This window comes from Dromaius novaehollandiae, chromosome 1 (assembly GCF_036370855.1).
Source record: "Dromaius novaehollandiae isolate bDroNov1 chromosome 1, bDroNov1.hap1, whole genome shotgun sequence".
NCBI lineage: Eukaryota > Metazoa > Chordata > Aves > Casuariiformes > Dromaiidae > Dromaius > Dromaius novaehollandiae.
In genome coordinates this window covers 141335714-141355851 of record NC_088098.1, presented here as the reverse complement: position 1 = coordinate 141355851, position 20138 = coordinate 141335714, and the positions used below count along the sequence as shown (strand labels likewise).

Genomic DNA, 20138 nt, shown 5'->3' with positions numbered 1-20138 from the left:
TCTTCTCCATTAAACGCTGCTCTCTCTTGAATCTAAAGAACCATATTTATTCACAATGATCTCTCTCTTTTAACATTTGGCTTAATGTTCCAGTTTCACATTGCAGATATTCTGGTGATTCTTTCTCCGGGCTGAGGCACTCTGCTTGGTTTGAGAACCAACTGCTAACATTTTGGATACAATGGCTTAGAATCTCTAAGTCAAAGAGTTCATAAACAGAAGAGACTAATAGCCTTTCTCAGAATACTTTGATAACCCCTCCCCTTAAAAAGCAATTTTTATGTTGCACTGAACTATCTGGTATGGACCTGCTGTGTAGGCTCCTCAGCCTTTGGAAGTTCTCGGAACAACTTCAGTGTAAGTCCTCTCCCCAATTCTCTTCTCCAAAAGGATCTCTTCCACTACTTTAGTAAAGAGAGATTAAACCCGCAATTTATGAAGAATATGCTGAAGGGAAAGTTAACATAATGTGAGGATGACAGTCATATTTTCCTTGGGAAAGAGGAGTGTTCTGAGAGAGCTCCTTTTCCTCAACTTCAGTATTTCTATTTATTTCTATTAATTTGGCACAAACTGTTTTATCCTCTCAATGTCAAAACACAAGAAGTTCATTGCAATTACAAAGTGGTAAATTAGAAACAAATAAATGGAATTTTTTTTTATATAGCTTATGGAATTGTGGAATTTACTGCCCAGGGAATGTTCTTGGTGTGCAAATTTATCAAGATTAAAAAATAGAAATTAACTTCTGTATGGATAACCAATATCTAGAGCTGGTAATAAAGCAGTACATCTTAAGCTTCAGTAAAGCCCATCTCTAATTATTAAAGAAAAGAATAAATCTTAACGCAGTGGAAAATTAGTTCATGTCTTCTTAATACAAAATTTCTTGCATTTTTTTTCTGATTTATCTAGTTTGGTTTCTGCTAAAGACAATGTTTTGAATATTTGGCACATAAGCTGGGCAGAAGTTTCTACGGTTTAACTATACCATTCTTTAGAAAGACATCTAATCTAAATGAGAATGAACATCTAAAGCTTTTTCTGATCTTTATTTGTAAACAAAAACGCCAAGCTTCACAGAAGTCAGATTATGTTTGGAAACTACTCCTGTTCCAATGCTATGTATTTTTTTCTAAATACATTCAATGAAGCTCCTGTTTAAACCTGTCTTTGCAACCCAGAATGAGAGTCCTGAAAATTTTACCATAATGAATTCCAGTAGAGTTCCAGTAAATGGAAAACCACTTTTGAGGCGGGAGAAAGTTTAAGTTCCAGTACAACACTTCATATATCATTGACCTGCTTTTTTAATTATGTATCTGGATTTGGCTCCATCTTGTTGCACATATCCTATTTTCTGTACTCCAATGACAAAAATTGGCCACAAAGTTTTGCCCTTTGTCTGTGGAGGCTGGAATTTGTTTATTTAAGACTACAAAGGTTACAACTAGGACTTTAAACCAAACAGCTGCCTAAATGTTCAATTAGCACAATACAGGAGATATTTGACAACGGCAAAGAAATACAGAACATCACTAAGATCAAATAATGATGTGTGTGATGGCTACCATTTACCTGTCATAACTCTTTTTTTCTTTTATTTGTTTGTTTGATTCAGAAGCAGAATTATCCTAAAGCCATAATCTGAGAATATGGCTTTCTGGCCGCAGCATTAAATTCGATATTCTAGAGAACTCTTCTTTTCAGGACATGACCGAAGAACATGCTTTATTTTAAATCAAATAAACTAAATGTATCCTTAAAATTAAGCATGTGCTTATTTGATATGCTTAATAAAAAAAGACTTAACCATGTGCTTAAGTACTCTTCTGGATTGAAGCCTGCTTGCTGAGTTAGAGAGTATAGATTTTTTAGATTACTTTTTGGATTACAGACCTCTTCATAGAAATGCAGATGGAGCATTCAAATTGCTCAGATGTCCTGACAATCTGTAGCCAGGGTCTGGTATGGATTTTTTTAGTCCCGTCAAAACAGGACTTCATCTGGAGGACAGCAGATGGAAGGAAGGGAATGGATCCAAGTTTTTGATCTTTTTTTGTCCAAACAGATGTTGTTGAGATGACTGAGCTACAGAGCCACAAATTCAACCAAAAAAGGGGTAAAGAAATATATACTAGCATATGCTGATATTTGGTATATAGTTAATCAGGCAGATTACAGTTACCTAAGGCTGCCATGAATATCCACCTCTCATCTGGTGGAGATGACGAAATTTTTCAATTATAACTGAGCAATTTTATTGTGTTTAATTTTTTGACTTCTCATTCAGTCAAGAGAAGAGCTAATCACAGTATAATTCTTGCTTTAGTAAGAGTCAGTTGAGACATGACCAGGAACTAGGCAACAACAAGCAGAAAAATAGTGAAATGGAATTTTACTAAAAGCAGGTGAAGGATATATCATATGGCTCTGTTTGACAGGTTTCAGTTTGGGGCAATAATCTCACTGAAAACTGTTACTGAAAACTGTTGGGATATTAAATGCAGGAAAGAATACATGTGTGGGACAGGATTTACTGTGGAGTTAAATGAATGTTTTCTGACTCTTAATTCTTAGCAAAAGATGAGATTATCAAATTAGAATGGAAGGGTACACTGATCACATGATTGTCACGATAAAATAATTCTGATATTGTCAGTGATATACTAGTGTCTCTGCAGCTTTAAAAAGCAAATTCAAGACTCTGATGGGGCTCCTTGGAAGTACACTGTAAACGAGAAATGTGCTTCATTTTTATTTTCTTGTAAAACTGACAAGTTAATTTAAATATATGCAAAACTTTGAAAAAGTTGCTAATTACAACTTATTAGAGCTTGTTCTACCTAGTAACTTCCCTGCTGGAATTCAGTAATTATGAGCAAAGGGGATCCCAACAGGCACCCGTTTTACACTTGAAAGCTCAGAATTATTGCTTTACAGTAAAACTTTGTGTTATGTAACATAAGTGAAGGAAGGAATTATATAGCAACATATCTTGACTGGAAAAAACAGAAATGGAATTTATAGCGGATGGGATGGTTTTTTTGCCACTGGAACACTGGGACTACAACCTCCATGGGCCTAAAGAAATTACATAATATGCAAAATAACTACCAGAAACAATATCTACCCTTCCAAAAAAAAAAATGCTGCCAGATTTCTGGATGAAAAGCACTAAACTGCAAACTATTCTATCCTACCTACTAAAAATCTTCTGATACGATATACATCAAATTTGGCTGACAGGAGGGAATAAAATTTTCTTAATTTTTTGAGGCAGGAATAGACTACAATAACAGAAAACAGTAACAGTCTGCTTCTAAGATGAAAAAGTAATCATTTCTTCTTTTTACTCTTGGAAGAAAAAATACCACAAGGAAACTCATCCAGAATACTGAAGCATGTAAGATTCATTTATTTTTGTTCCTGATCAAAACAACCTTCCACCTGAAATAGTAAACACCAGATGTGTCTGAAAATTATTTTACCTGGAAATTAAAGAATTAATGAAGTTATTATGTGCTATCTTACAGTAGCTCAATCTTAAAAAGGCATGGATACTGGCCACTTGACCCTTCTCATACATAATTTATCTTTTGTTAGGATGACCATAGATAAACACACAATATTAAAAACCTACAATGAGTTCAGAGAAGTCTTATTTCCATTACTTGCACTATACAATACATATATACATGTGGACTCCACCAAAACCTATCAACACGTTGAGTATTTTCTAAAAACACCCTCACACTTGTCCTGATGAGCTGCTAGAAAAAGACAGTTAAGAAGGAAAGGTTACAAGATAAAATATTTGTGGAAATTATGGTAGCTGGGCAAAATAAATTTAAGGCACTTAAGTAAACTATAACTTTTGCTAAAAACAGACAGAAAAGGAACTTAAATGTCAGGGAGTTAAAGCATTATCAGAAACTTCATCAGAAAGAAAACAGGGAGAGAAGATGGATTCATTTCACAGGCATGAAAGGCAACACGGCAAAATGGAAAAGAAGAAGAACATAAAGACAACAAAGAATGCAAAGTGCTTTGGTTAAAGCGTAGGATCGCATAACCTTGTATAGCTCCTTTCAGGCATTCGCCATGACAGAAAAGATAAGCACAGAATTACAGAATAATGTAGGTTTTAAGGGGCCTCTGGAAGTCATCTCGTTCAACCCCCAACAAGAAAATGAAACAAGAAAACACAGAAAGTACAACAACAACAACAAAACTGGAAAAAAAAAAAAAAAAGACAAGGGGATACAAGAGGGAGTACATGGGCAAGATTAGGAAGAGAAAAAGGATAAACATGTTGATAGCAATAACTGGATGAAAAACTATGTAATGGGACAACAGCCAGCCCAGAACAGATTTCTGGTTAAGAGCTAAACAACAAGTCATTCAAGTGGAAACAGAACAGGAAACTTCAAGTGCAGTTTTAATAGATTAACTAAATAGTTTCATAGCATTCCCAGAAGACATTATGATGTGCATAGAACAAAGCTGGATTCACTTCACAAGAAGAAATACTGTTTTAACTTAGCATTCATCATGGAGGACAAATGATAAACGTTCCAGTCAACTTTAACAGCAGTGTGGAAGACTTGGTGTTAACAGGATTTCCATGGTCCAGTTTTGAGGACTGGAGGGAAAGGTGCAAAACAATCATAAAATCTTAACAAGATTTCATTCCACTTTCCTGATCTCTAGTCAACTGCATGTTCGTAGACTTTAGGCATTAATCATACGCCGGTAAACCAAACAGTTCTGGTTTGAAGTCCTCCATAGAGTTCAGCACCAGAGTTGCTTCCTTTTTAAGATCTGGATTTAAATTTTCATCTGGAATCATAACCACTTGCATTCCCGCTGCCAGTGCTCCTTTGACTCCAAGTGGTGAGTCTTCAAACACAAGACACTGGGAAACAAGGAGGTGAGGGGAATGAAGAGAAAGAAGAATAGTGTTATTACAAATTTTTTATTGTTTGTTTTACCAAAGAGAGAATGATCCTGCATTCAACTTAGCAGGAGAGCTAAATTCAATTCCTGGCTCAGACACCCCTAATGAGAACAAGCGCAAACCTCTCAATTTGAACATCTGCATGGTAATTAACCTTAAATTCATTTCACTTCAAAAAAGCATCTACGCATATACTTAAACCCCAACAACTGGTTATCCAGATGCTCCCAAGTGATTTGTTTTATCTGGATGGGTTTAAGCACAAGCTTAAAAGAAAGTTAAGCATGTACTTAAATACCTTGATAAGAAGGCAATTTAACCCTTCCAGACCAATTCTACCACTTGTAAAATGGCAAAAGAAGTACCTTCGCTTACAGGTGTGACATTTCTTATATACACGAAAGGAAAAAAACTACAATATCTAGGTCAATATTAGCATTTGGGGAGAGTGTAGAAAGTAAGACAGAAGTTAACTGTCAGAATACTGCTGTCAAATTCAGGTACTATTTGCTTAATCTCTTCCAAAATTATGGGGACAAAGAAAATCAGCAATTACAGTGCAAGGCTACTCTTAGGGATAACAGTTTAGTCAGTAAAAGTTCTATGTCCTACATAGCCATAATCATTGAAAATCTCAGTTTGGAAGCAAGTTTTTTAAAAAATTAATGTAGTATTTATGTAAATTTTGTAGTTTAACATTGTAATATAGAATTATAAATACATAACATAGTATTTTGAAAATTAAATGGCTACAATACTTTGTTAAAAATTCCATTCTTTTTTCAGTCCTTCAGCATTTAATACTAATGTGGACAGATTATTGTCGTTTTTGATTACAGGATTAGAAATTGGTTTTCCAACACAAAGAGTTAAAATTAACAATCTATTTAAAAGTCTTTATTTAAAGATACTTTTCACTATTCCAGTTTGATGATGATGGTAAATGCAAAAATTGAAATGTTATAAATCAAACCAAAATAGCAGAGGTGTGTCATCCTACCACTTTATACCTATATGGTATACACTATTTATGTAGGTATACATTTATAACAAATACACAAAGGCTAGAAAAACTTTGACGAAAACAATCAAAGGTGTACTTAGGTATCTTTTAGGACTACAGATTCCACATACTTATAGGAAAAAAAAAACCTATTTATGGATGCTTTAGGGAAACAATCATGAGCTCAGTCAACTACTTAATAAACTTTGGCAGATACAGTAGGAAACCTTTATTATACCAAAGGTAACCTATATCAAAGGTAAGGTTACAATCCCACCTTTAGTATATGTTTGGTTTGCCTAGTTCCTGGAGAGTTTAGGAAATTTGGAAAGCTACTTTTAACATCTTGCTTACAGTTAGACTTGACCCACACTGCTTCTTTATCCTATCCACTGCTGGAATATTTTATAGTGTATCTAAGTGTTCGTATCTCAAAAATATAAACAGATATGAACAACTAAAATGCTGCGAAAGTTTGCCCATTTACCACCTCTCACCTTTTATGTACATATCTGCATTATACTTGGGCCTGTGCAACTGGGCTTTGTACCATTTTACAGAACTTAACTTTTCCATTTTTTTGCAGCTAAGGTACATTTCAGTAAAATACAAACATTTTTGCAGCATTAAGTAGATTAACTTTATCACATTGTAGAATAACATCCTAAGAATGCTTCCAAGGCTATTACGCATTTCCAGGGGAATACACTTACACAAACTGCAAAGTACAAATAGGTTTTGCCAATGGTATTTGAAATTAAGTTAACTCTTTTAAAAATGATGATGATGATTATTAAATGTTGGTAGCTAAAGCAAAAAAATAAAAAAATGAAATGACTTATTTAGTACCTGGGTACTTTTACAAAGATGTGACTGATGTAAGTGTTCTCTGTAAGGAGACGGATAAAGAAATATAATGGAATGTTCTAATTTGCATATTTCAGATTGTGTTACAGTGGTAGACTGAACATTTTTTTTATTAAATGGTCAGTAACCAGTAATGTTGAAGATAAAATTTTGTTTTTCATGATAAAGAGTAAGAAAGACATCATCAAACATACATGGTAAGAAAATATAACAGTTCTGAGGCAGCAGAAGCTGAGGATCAAAGTAAATAAATGAAACAGGCCAAACAACTGAAGACAGCCACACACTGAAAACACAAGTTCCTAGAAATTTTACAAACACAAACAAATTCCAACTGAATTTGCAGCAACTTATATAAAATCAGGCAGACTATCTAGTCTGATCTTTAATATAATCTGAGATCACTCTTCTGGAATTCATTCCTGTATAAAATAAAGCATCTCTTCTTGACATTACTCAGTCTGAAGTTTGAATTTTTGATCATGGATAATCCAGAGCAACCTTTGGCATTGCCAAGCATCTGAAAATTCTGACTCACACTAAGTGGTTTCAAACACCTCTGCAGTTTAGACTGCAGTTATTATCATTTTTATTAGCTGTGCTATTACGATTAATATTACAATTATTAATACAAGTCATTTTGATAATTCAAAGTGGGTTTGGGATGGTTTGTACAATTTTCCTCACACACTTCAGACAGTGCAACTTGGCTCTGCCTTATGACATCTCTATCTCATGCATTAGGCCCTTTGCTACAGTCACTATTGATGTGTCAAATCCCTTCCTACATATTCAAGATGAGTTTTCTTTTCCTTTTCTTCACAACACAATAGACATGGCAACTAATAGCCATGAAGGTAACGGCGATGAATTGCTAAACTTTGTTTAATTTTTGACTGAATCCAGATGTGAAGCAGTGGGAGCACAGCAGAACACTGCATTTTTTAGGTTCCCTAACACACAACTCTTTCACCAGGAAAGATTAGCGATGCACAAAGTTTACCTGTTTTGGCTGTGCTCTAAGGGAACCATGTGGCAACCTCTCAAAACTTTATTTCATTCAAAGAAAACATTTTTTTCGAGACATATTTAATGGCTGCACTATGTACACATATTTATACTGCAGACTGTAGAACAGATAAAAGGAATGTATCCTTTCTTCCTGTTCTCTTCTCTTTTTAAAATGTCCATTCAGATCTCAACTTGGAGTCAGCCAAGGGAAAGCAAGTGGTGCTTTCTACCTTGCATTTAATAAAGTAAACCTTAATTAGTGATTTTTAGAGAACAGTGGAAGAAACTAATCTCTCTTGTGCTAATTGCCTTCATTCAGCCACTAAATTCCACTCCCCCCCCTTCGGTTTGAACAGTGACATTCCCAATCTGTTGATTATTATCACTACTACTAACTACAAGTACATATGGAGCTGATCTTGCAAAGCTTGGAACAATTGCTATCCAAATTGAAGCGCGGTCCTGCCTATTGGTTTTGTTCTTAGCAATGTATTGCTTTGCGACCTAAATCCCTAGTCTCTAAGCTCTCTGTGTGTTCTGAAACAGTAAATGAAACCCTGACACGCTCTGCCTTTTAAAGAGTAAGCTTAAATGTTGCACAAACAGCATTATCAAGGCTTTTCAGAAACTTTTTCTAATCCACCCTGTACAAAGAAATGTACTTCACCGTTCTGCCTTGAAAGACCTAATTGACTTGGGTGATGTCACCAAGCTTGCTGTAGGGGAGAAGCCGATGATTATGGAAGGCAATATGCATAATGAAAAGCTTAACTAATTCCCTGGAACTAGACGCAATTAAAACTCTTAATTACCAAAAAAGCCAGGCAAATGACCCATAATTATAATGGCTTTAATGTTACCGGAAATAAGTGTACTAGGTCTTCCTCCAGTTCTTCTTGCTACTGACACTTATTGTCAACAGCAGAGCAACACTTCTAATGGATGACAAAAGGTTTACAAAGGTCACATACAAAGTGGATTTATTAACTTGGCTGCACAGAGATGTTACAAACTGTCCACTGCGCTGGCCCACCCACATACTAAATCTAGAGATATGAAAGCAGCCAAGTTCTTCCCTGTTTTGCATAAATATTGCAACATGACCATCACTCCAATTGAGAGAGACAGATAAGATTTATACAGATTTTAGCTGTGGGATGTTGGCATTATTTCTAAAACTTATGGCACTGATCAATACTGCTACTATGATATCTCTCCAAGGGTAATACTATGGTAGGACACTTTTTACTCTGGAATGAACTAGATGCTTAAAGCAAAATAAAGTAATAAAGCACACTAATTTACATTTCACTCTACATGTCTATAAAAAAATAACCATTTCACTTGAGAAAAAAATAATACACTTTTGATATTAAGACCTTGAAAAACCTGTGTAGATAATATGAATGGGCGATAGGTGAGGAACAGGGAATCCTTACCGAACAAGTATCCTTGATCATATATGACATTATCATATCAATGCTAAAACAGGAGAAGAATGAAACTAAAGATGGTGTCATTTATGCACCTTATCCTTGTTTGCAAATTACACACTACCATCTATCTCTCTGTAAAGAATTCTGTATTTCAGTGAGAAAAATGTCCTGCTTGCAGGTTCTGGTCTCAATTTAGGTTCTTAATCTCAGAGAATTCAAAATATTTACAGATGCTGGGACTAAAACATACATTTCAGCACTTTGCCTTTGAACCAGGGTCTTGCTGGTAAGAGTATCGAATATTTCATCTTACTTTGATAAAAACGTGAGCAGAACAGGAACTGTGTACTTGTTAACTCCCAACTTTTCTTCTCTAAACATATCCTTTTAATTTATTATTATTACTTTGCATTTACTATATGCTCCATGGGAAACAGCTACTATGGAAATTGATGGGAAAACATTCAACTTCAGTTTTAATTTTTCCTGCTATCAGTTCCTCTTATCTTGCCTTGTGGTCTGTTCAAACTGATACCAATGTGGGTAAGTCTTTCACTCTGGGAAAAATATACCTCAAAGATCTTCTATGCTATTGAGGCTTAGACAGTGCTAAATTAACATTAAACTGCCTTCTGCGGGCTTAATATCAGAATGACTCTCCCTGCATCCATAAAATCCATTTCAAAACCGTTGCAGGTCTGGGGAAAAACAGTACTCTGATTAAAAAGAAAAAACAGGAAAAAAATAACTTCATTCCTGCTGAATGAAAGCCAAAGGGGAAAATAGTAGAATTTTGAGGCTTCAAAGTTTAGAAAGGAAGAACAACTAATGAAATTTCAAAACATCAGTTCACTTGCTAATCTAAACCCTAAGTGGGAAGTAGCCTTACAGAGGTCCCATGAAAAGCTGGATAAAGTGGAAGAAATGATTTCTGCCTCATTAATCAAATAACTCATAAACTACTGCTGCTAGTCATCCCCACCACCACCACCCGGGCGATATGGAACATGCATGGATGACCATATGGCGGCCACAGCTAGAAAAACATTTTAGAGCAACTGAATCATAGAAAGAAACAGCTGATTAGTCCTTTGAGAGGTTATCCTATGTCCATTCTCAACTTCTAAACAGGTTTAGTCTCCTTCTGCGCTTGGTGATAAGGTACAGAAGAAGACTATTACATCTTCTGTCCTCAAACGACACAGAAACAAAAGGTATCAGAATGCAACATGTTACATTTGGTGTTTCTTATGGATTGCATCTTCTACTTCCGTAACTTCACTGTTTATCAACATAGATTATTCTCCTTCATTATCAAATCAACAGGGCAAAAAGATGACAAATGCTAGTTGTAAATTTACAGTCTGGAAATATTTGGTAACATTATATGGGAAACATTTCCTTCCATAACCTTCTCCACATATTCTGCAGTTTCCCCAAATACCTTGATTCAAAAGTCACTTGACTAGAAAAAAGTTTAGATAACATTATGGACACCAATAGCTGTTTGTTTTGGGTTGTTTTTTTTTTTTTGTTTGTTTCTTTTTCAGAGATCTCTGTAAGATCCTACTATTGTACTAAATCTCAGAAGACTATTCACCTTACAACTTTGTTTGTGTGTTTTCTGTTGGCTTTCCGGGGCTTACTGGAGACATTCTAAATGCATATACTGTAGCCTTCAAGTACCTTTGTGTATCCACATCTCTGAGCCAAAAATATGTAGGTCCACTGTGATGTTACACGCATTTATGTATACATGCACAATGCAGCCTTCTGGAAATAAGAATTTAATGCCTAATTCAAATCCCGTCATACCATCAAAAAAAAAAAAAAAAATCCCCATCGACTTCAATGGACTTTGAAGTGAGCCCATAAAAGACCCTCAGGAAGAAATCTGCCAAGTACAGCTAGCTCAGGATTTTGAAATCCTCGTGATTTTGATTACCAAATTGCTGTCAGAACTAGTTTGTTCATCTCTAAAAGGCTGTTGTTTAACTATTGAGGCCTTTCATTTTTAAAGGTAACTCATTGACTTTTCAATGCCAAACATGTATTTTTACTTTCTCCGGCTGTGGTCATAATTCAAAACTAAGTAGCATCTAAGAAAGAAATTATTAGTCTGAAGGATAATACTACTGTAATTACACCTTTTGTTTTGTTCAACAATTTTTAATTCTTTTCCTTGCTGACTCAACTTTTTCTAATTTTTGAAAGAGCTCTGCTACTGATGAACTGTTACTAGCATGAGTGATCTAGGGATTTTCATGAACCACAGCATACACGGACCACAATGCAGTCCCATTTACATCCCTTACTAAATGGATGCTGAAAAGTCTGTTTATGATTTATGTGAGGTGGTGGAAATTTGCAAAAAGAGAAAGAGACCACCACCAACAACAACTTCACTAATAAGTCATAGCACAGCTGCTGCGCTATTGTTTTGGTTATTTGTGCTTTCTTTTTTTCTCACTCTTTGATATACAAAATATCTAAGAACAAGGGAAAAATGGATTTCTAGGTGGCCCATTTACCAGAAGACTTACTTAAATATTATTGAACACATGCATTTTAAGCAGCTATAGTATTTGTAATTTTGGCCTCCCACTGTGTTAGCTGTCTGAAGAATTAACAAAAAACAGTAATGAAATAATTTCATTAATGATTCTCTCCAATTTTTGGACTTCTGCTCTTTCCAGAAATAGCTGGGAAAAGTTTCAGTAGCAATAATGAATTACACTACATTTTATTTTAAGGACATATGCCAATTTAACTAGCCATGGATAACAGAATTACATCAAATACATTGTTTAAGGAAGTTGTGCAGCTTACAGCCCCCCAGGTTAGTTCTATTAAGGAGAACGAGCAGTAAGCTAAGATGTTTTTAAATGCTACACAAATGAACAAACAAGCTGGGAACTTATTTGTAATCAAATGAATTAAGCATACCAGCACCCAGAATACTAACTACCAGTCACCATTCTTTACGACTCAAAAATTCATATTAAGAACTGTTTGGAAAATATATGCACAATTTTTTTTTAAATTCAGCTTGTTATTAACTTACTGCTAGGAGTGACAGTGCACGTCAGTACAAGAATCAACTTAGTTACCAGAAGAGGTACAAGTTTAAAACAAAAATCACAAGCAGGATTCCAAAGGGGGAAAAAAAAAAACCAGTGTATTACTTCTGCACATCTTAAATGCCCTTCAGTGGGTTGGTAAAGTACACTGCATTTCTTGCATAAACGTCAGTTTATTTTAAGCCCACATCAGCAGCTACTCTCTGACAAGCCAGTTCATAGAACAGTATCCTAAGATGGGCCAGAAGGAGTAAAACAGTTTGGAAGGGGAAGAACATGGAGAAATTTCAAGTTTCTTGCTTCTATTCAAGACTCAGTCAAGTGAAAGAAAGTGCTTCTGTGACTGACAGCTGGACCCAGACACTGCGACTCTGTGAAGCACAGAGAAGGTCACATTTACATGCTGGGTTATTCTGATCATTCCGGATGGCTGCAGCATTCTTTTTATAGAGGACTGTGTGTTTAGAGGACAACACACCAAGAACTTTGTAAGGCATCTTGTGTTACAGGCCTCATGAAATTCCCAGGCATTTCTGAAACAGTGTCCAATTATCTCAACAGCAGAAACCTAACGCAATCAACTGTAGCTTGGAATAGCAATAGAAGAGTATTGTTCGTTTATGAAGGACACAAGGCAAATACTCAAGATGCTCTGTATGAGGACTACGGATACTGTTTAACACTTCACACTTTTTTTAATGTGTCACTTATCTTTAAATGTAGCCTAATAAAGGAATTCTGTGCAATGAAATAGTTAATCTGTGTTGCCTTCCCTTCCACATAAACGTACACTTTATAAATGTACTAAAACCACTGAATTTTCATGGCAAGTACAACACATACATGTAACTGCACCTTGAATGCCGAGCTCAGAATCGTAGAATAATTTACACTGCAAGGGACCACTGCAGGTCATCTAGTCCTACCCCCTACTCAAAGCAGTTCCAGACAGAGCAGTTGCTCAGGGCCTTGGCCAGCTGAGTTTTTGGTACCTCCAAGGATGGAGGTTCCACACCCCTGCTCAGCAGCCTCTTCCTGTATTTCACTGCCCTCATGGTGAAAACAGCTTTCCTAATATTCTACCAGAATTTCCTGTGTTTCAGCTCAGATCTGTTCCTTACTGTCCCTACCACTTTGCACCTTTGAGAGGAGTCTGACCTCATCTCCTCTATAAATTCTAATGATAACTGCAGACACGAGTAAGATCTCCCCACAGCCCTCTCTTTCTAAGGCTGAACCAACCCAGTTCTCCCAGCCTTGTATCTCACGTGCTTCAAGCCCCTAATCATCCTGGTAGCCTTCCACTTGTGTACAACTAGAGACAAAGTTATACGTATCACGCCTCATGAACAAACAGATCAGAGATACCAACCAGGTATGATCAGAGGAGGAGCCATTTTGATGAATCTGAACTCTAAGTCTCAAACTGAAGCTGGGAGTAGGTATCAAAAGTATTTCCTGAATAAACCCAACAATCTTTTTGTCCCAGGGAACGTCTACAGGCTCACAGCCATGGCACAAGCAGGTACCCTGCTCATTCTGTGTAACCAGGTACCCTGCTCATTCTGTGTAACTGGACATTACCACTTACCTATAATAAACCTAGCAGGAGCTGCAGAATTTCTGACAGCTGATCCCCATGGAGCTATCCAGAAGCCCTACACCTCATGCAGACTTGGATGACTTCTCCAGAAAGAAGACACTCAGTTCAGGATGGGAAAACTACTCCTAACAAGGAGCAGACAAACCACTACTTTGCACCTGTAACCCTCATATTCAGATACTGATTCAGATACATATTCAGGTATCTTTTTAACATGTGCATTTGGGATTCCTATTCATTTATTTTTGTATTATTCCTATGGCAGAATATCTGAATAAATAATTGTGTTGGTTCTGTCTTAGCTAGTATAGGACAGCATTAGATTCTATCCTGACAGCTTTCAGTTTTATTACTGAAAAGCTTACTTATTTACCTTCTCTTTTTGTCTTTGAAAGCAACTGCTCTGCTATAGGGGATATTACATTCTCATTCTGCTTTACAGAGTACCTCCCTTTCATTTCTCACTTCTTCCAGGTCAAAACCAGAGAGAAACTGCTAAAGCCTTATTGATAGATAAAAATAATTTGACCTTGTGGAAAAAAATAGGTAATCACATATGTATAGTAAACAATATTGTTTTCATCAAAGTAATTTACTTATTTAAATTAAGGATAGTCTTTTTTAATGCATGTGAAACCAAAGTATTATTTGAAAGTGGCAATGTTCTATGGATGTAAACATGAAGGTAATATACAAATCAGAAAAGGAAAAAAAAATCAAAAAGTATGCCAGTATAGGAGCACAAATAAAACTATTTCCAAACAGCAAACAAGCTCAAGATTTGAAAGAGTAACATATCTGTTGGATGTCTGTTTTGGTAAAGATTTTCCTATCCAATTTTCTCAAGCTACATACTTTTTTGGCAATAGTCTCATTTTGGTTTATGATCTCTCCTTAAATAGTGTTCCCTTCTGAAAGATGAGCTTGCATACTGAACTGTAAGCTGATTTAAACATCACCTGTAATGTTTAATTATTGTATCATCTTTGACAGAAATTTTAAAAATGACCTGTGAGTACCACTCATGCTTCAAAGTCATTCCCGAATTTCTTCAATAAAGAAATAACGGTTGAAAAGAAGCATCCACCTTTAGACAGGCTCTCATTGGATGTGGAGAAAGCCATGGAAAAATGACTTTTTTTTCTTTCCAGTACAGCCTTCTCACTGAACCGTACACTACACAGTGCCACTGGTCTACAGTGAATCGGGGAGATGTAGCTGTGTTATGTTTTAATTCTTCGTGCTCATGAAGAAAAACAGTTTTCTTTCAAACTTCAAACAACTTAAAGGATCTTTCAGAGAATATTTAAGCTCAACAGAATAAAGTTCCAAGCATGAAGCCAGAAACTAGCTAAGTGCAGCTCTGTCCATAAATTACAATTATCTGTGTATTTCAACTATAGCAAATAAGTAATTTTACTTACAATAAAAAAAACCAATTGCCTGTTCTGAATACAGATTTCAGAAGAGGAAGGAAGACAACAAGGTACAAAAATAAACCAAGCTGGAAAAAATATGAACTTTCAACTTGTTCAATTTGGGTAAACACGTTAACCTTAAAGATCTGGTGGAAATCGGTGTTTTATAACTGCTTAAAGAAACTAAGCCAATTTTTAACGGCACTGCTTGAAAGAATAATATATTTGCACTAGTTTCACAACAAACAACAGAATGAAACCAAGGACATTCAAAGCATGTAATGCCCTATTCCAGTACTAACCAAACCCCAAAACAACTCCAAAAATCTTAAAAATGCAGTAATGTCTTGGAGAGAGTCACCTCTCATAAGAGCGTTAGAAAAATGAGATATGGAAAAACTAAGGAAGAGGAATAAACTTAAGAAGATAATCACCACCCAGACGACATATTAGAATCAGAAATAAACATAATTTTAAAAAAGAAAATGAGTTAACACAATAAAGAGATACAAACCTGTAAAGTTTCAGAATCTGAAACACAATAGTATGAAGGCTCAATTCTGGGTCATTTGCGGGACATTTGCTAAAACAGATTCACTTCAATACTTTGTTTGGGAATTATCTACGTTCATGGTTCTATTTCTACTAAAGTAGTAACTTCCAAAAGAGTAGTAATAATAACAGCAATTGTAAAAGTAGAGTGTTACATCTATGCAAAGGATAACATAATTTTCAATTTAATATATTTATGTCATAAGCAATTAGATTAAACCCCATGTACATGATTAAAAGAAAGGTCAGCAAAGGTCTTTAGACAATTTTCTCCTGGTCAGATATCCTCAAAAGATTCCTAACTACTTCCTGGCAGGTAGTTTCAAAAGTAGCTGAGCCAACCTAATGGTTTGTTGCCAACAAAAGGCAGAGATGCTTCTTCCTTCCTTTTCTTTAATCCCTGCTAACAGATGCATGTTTCCATCTTTTTCCTTGTGATAGATGTTATTTTTGTGTGCCCTTCTGTGTTTTTTCTCCTTGATCCTACCAGTGAGGATGAAGGATGTAAGGAGCAGTGGAAGGACACCGTGAGTCAACAGCTGGCTGCACAGCTGATGTTGGCAACAGGGTTTTAGTTTCTATGACCATGGGACCCTGTTTGAAGATTGACAACTGATTGGGAGAGATGAGATCCACCTCACTAAGTGGGGTACAATCACCTTTGCCAACAGGCTGGCCAATCCGGTAAGAAGGGCTTTAAACTAGCAAAGAGAGGGGAAGGGGAGAGTTATAGGGACCATGCATTCAACAAAACAGGGCTTAAGCGGGGGTACCTCAAGCATTTGCATGCAAGCAAGGAAGTGCCTAAAGGTCAGCACTATGGGAAAACCTCTTACAACCCTTCTGGAAAATCAGCACACTTGGATGCTTCTCTGAAGTGCCTGTACACAAATGGGGAATAAACAGGAGGAACTGGAGATGTGTGTACAGTTGCAGGGCTATGACCTCATTGAGATTACAGAGACATGGTGGGATAGCTTGCATGGCTGGAGTGCTGTGATGGATGGCCACAGGCTCTTTAGAAAAGACAGGCCAGGAAGGTGAGGAGGGGGTTGCCCTTTATGTGAGACAGCAGCTGGAGCATATGTAGCTCTGCTGAAGGATAGACAATGGGCTGACTGAGAGCTTATGGGTAAGGATTAAGGGGCAGACTAGTATGGGTGGCACTGTTGTGGCTGTTTGCTGCAGGCCATCTGATCAGGAAGAAGTAGATAAGGCCTTCTACAGACAGCTGCAAGTAGCCTCATGTTCTCAGGCCCTGCTCCTTTTGGAGGACTCTAACCATGTTGGTATCTGCTGGAGTGACAACACAGAAGAGCACAAGCAATCCAGGAGGTTCCTGGAGAGATTTGATGGCAACTTCCTGATACAGGTGATAGAAGGGCCAATGAGAAGGTTGTAACTATGAGGTCTGCTGGACCCTTTACTTACGAACAAGGAAGGGCTGGTTGGAGACGTGAAGGCTGGAGGTAACCTTGGCTGAAGTACAGTCTGTGACTGTTGAAACTGTTACTGTAAAGCTGCTGCTACATTATTGTGCTGTTATGTTATGGCACACTGATGCTTATACATAATATACATATACACACACACACACACAAAGTAAACACGCTTCATAAATCTCCTATGGACTTGCTACAGGGTATCTTGTTTATACCTACTCTTCACCATTTTCCTACAGCTATTAAGATAAACAAATTTAGCTTATGTATGTACAGGTGGTAAGAAAAAGAAAAGGAAACGTCTTCAGATCATTCAGGGACACTGAACTTACAGTAAAATGTTTTCTTTGGGGAAAATAAAATAAAATAAAGTGTAACAGTTATCATGAATATGTTTCTCAAGAGTATAGGATTGATTTGCTGTACTTCTCTGTTCAAAAAGTGTGCAGCCACACTCAGTGGTGTGGAGACAGACAGCACTGTAATAGAACTTCCTACATTTAAAGGTTACAATGACAAATGCGCAAAAATAAAGACTAAATATATTGCTAAGTTGCCATTACAGAACCTATGATGAGGGGATAAACTGTTCCATTAGGAAGTGGCTCAATCACCCCAATGCCCATATAAGCACATTGCATTTCTTCAGTTAGGTCAACAGCAAATTCACTTCCCTACAAATTCTTGTGTGTCAGCCTAACTCTAAATATATGAATAAAATTACTTAAGTCAATTGCAACTTACATCAAGTTGCAGTTGACTTTAAGTATGCAGCTTAATGAGGGTTTACATGATTACAACATGCATTTGTTTGGGGGGAAAAGCCAAGTATTTTCTCCAAAGCCTTGCCAACTCCCCTTTTTCCTTTTAAAAATCAAATTATGTCCATTTATATACTACCATGACTACAGTGGCATACTGCAAACAGTGATTTTACACCATTCTAACCATCATGACACATGAACTGAAAGGAACAACCTCTATTACAGCAACATGATCAGTCCTGAAATAGACACTGCCACAGGTATTGCCAAGAATCTGGATAAACTGACAGGTAGCTGAGTGGTATGAGCAGCATTTTGCTGATAACTTGGAAGCTTCAGCTCCCAGACAGAATATAAGGATTCCCAGGGGAAACCAGACTGCAGCAGGTACGTCAAGGTGACAAAGTATCACTGCCACACAATCCAGTCAAAGAAATGTTTTGGCTACTAAAAAAAAAAATGCTGTGACTACAAAAAAAAAGGAGGACAGGCTGTCAGGTAGAAAAGTAAAAGAAAATCTCAAACACATCATGACTCAGTATACATGATACATCAAGTGATTTTCTTCCAATTGCTTCTGACTAGAAGTGGTAGTGTTTTCTATCATATTTAAAAAACTTTGCTGATTTGTTTGAACTATTCTAATAAGATGCAGGTAAGGTTAATTACTGATTAGAGAAAATTTATAAATCAGATAACAAATATAATACCTAAAGAGTGAGGACTGAAATTTCTGTTACATACATTAAGATTATCTTGGGGATATATGTTTCTGGTCTGCAGGTCTTGAAGGTATAGCTAAACATATCTTCTCTTGTATTCTTCAAAGGTTTGTAAGCTCTTATCTTAGCAAGGAAAACAATGTGAGAAATGGCACTAAAACTTCTATCTTCTCTGTTGACCCTGCACCTGCAACTAAAACACTTTAACTCTATTACAGAACAGTCACCTCAATGACAAGTAAAGGAGTAAGAGTTTTATGGAATATAAAGAAATAATGTATTAAAACCACAAAGAAACAATTATTCTTTCTAGAATTATATTTCTGATAACCTCAGCTAGGTAAAGTTTTAACTCTGTTACCAAAAGAATCAAAGAGAATCTTTTAGAATCAAGTGACATTTCTATCACTTTGAGTTCCTTTAGATTTCCAGGATCTTATACATAGAAGGAGAGCAAAAACTTGGCTCATGACACTAACTGCTTTTCTCAACGAGATGTGCTTGTTGTGTTCAGCAGTGCCAGTTTCCCCTTCCAAATCCACATATTGCAGAGTGTCAACCAAGGCCTTCTTCATTCCAGTGTTATTTCCTGCTTTCCTTAACCTCCAAAAGAGTTTGCTTTGCTTTGGGTGCCTTCCTAACCACCTTGTTGTAGAGAAGATGCAGAACTTGGGTGGACAGTTTTTAATTAATGAAAAGCTTTCCTTTCAAATCTTTTATGGTTATGAAAAATAATGTTACTAACAGTAAGCCCAAAAATGATTTATGGAACTTTAGCAGTCAAAATTGTTTCTACAGAGAGAGATATACACATTTTCATAGGTAGAAATATATATGCATACACATGTACACACACGTGACGTTAGGCTATGTGATGAAAAGCTCATCTCCACACATGCAAAGGAGCACAGAGAGACAACGGCAGAATGAGGAACCCAAACAACACCTGGCCTTGGCTACTCCTAGGCCCATCACAGGAAAGACAACAGTCCATGAAGGCTCAACAGCAGAGCCCCTTGTCCTGGCCCCTCCCAGGGCATCACAGGAGCCCCCAACACCAGGGACCAGGGGTGACCCCTTGCTCTGCACTGCAGAGAGGCTCCCCAGGTGCCGCACTGAGTGTCTAAGCCCAGTTACTGGCGGGATCCACATTGCATTTATGTATACGTTTCACACTAACAGACCTTCATCCTCATCAACCAGATAGGGGAACAGGATGAGGCCACAGGTGCTGTTTGTGTTGACGTGCTGTTGTGCTTGCTGTTTGTGCTGTTCTGTGT

At 36.7% G+C, this 20138-nt stretch overlaps 1 protein-coding gene across 2 annotated transcripts in view; it reads right to left on the bottom strand.

The window, feature by feature from the left end:
- Window positions 1-3390: 3390 nt before the first annotated feature.
- PUDP (pseudouridine 5'-phosphatase) overlaps window positions 3391-20138 on the bottom strand; it is a 76587-nt gene continuing 59839 nt past the window's right edge. For both annotated transcript variants that reach the window (XM_026110838.2, XM_026110839.2), the window contains exon 4: window positions 3391-4918. In XM_026110838.2, coding sequence (XP_025966623.1) covers window positions 4742-4918 — 177 coding nt within the window. In that variant the 3' untranslated portion in view covers window positions 3391-4741. The remainder of the gene's footprint in view (window positions 4919-20138) is intronic.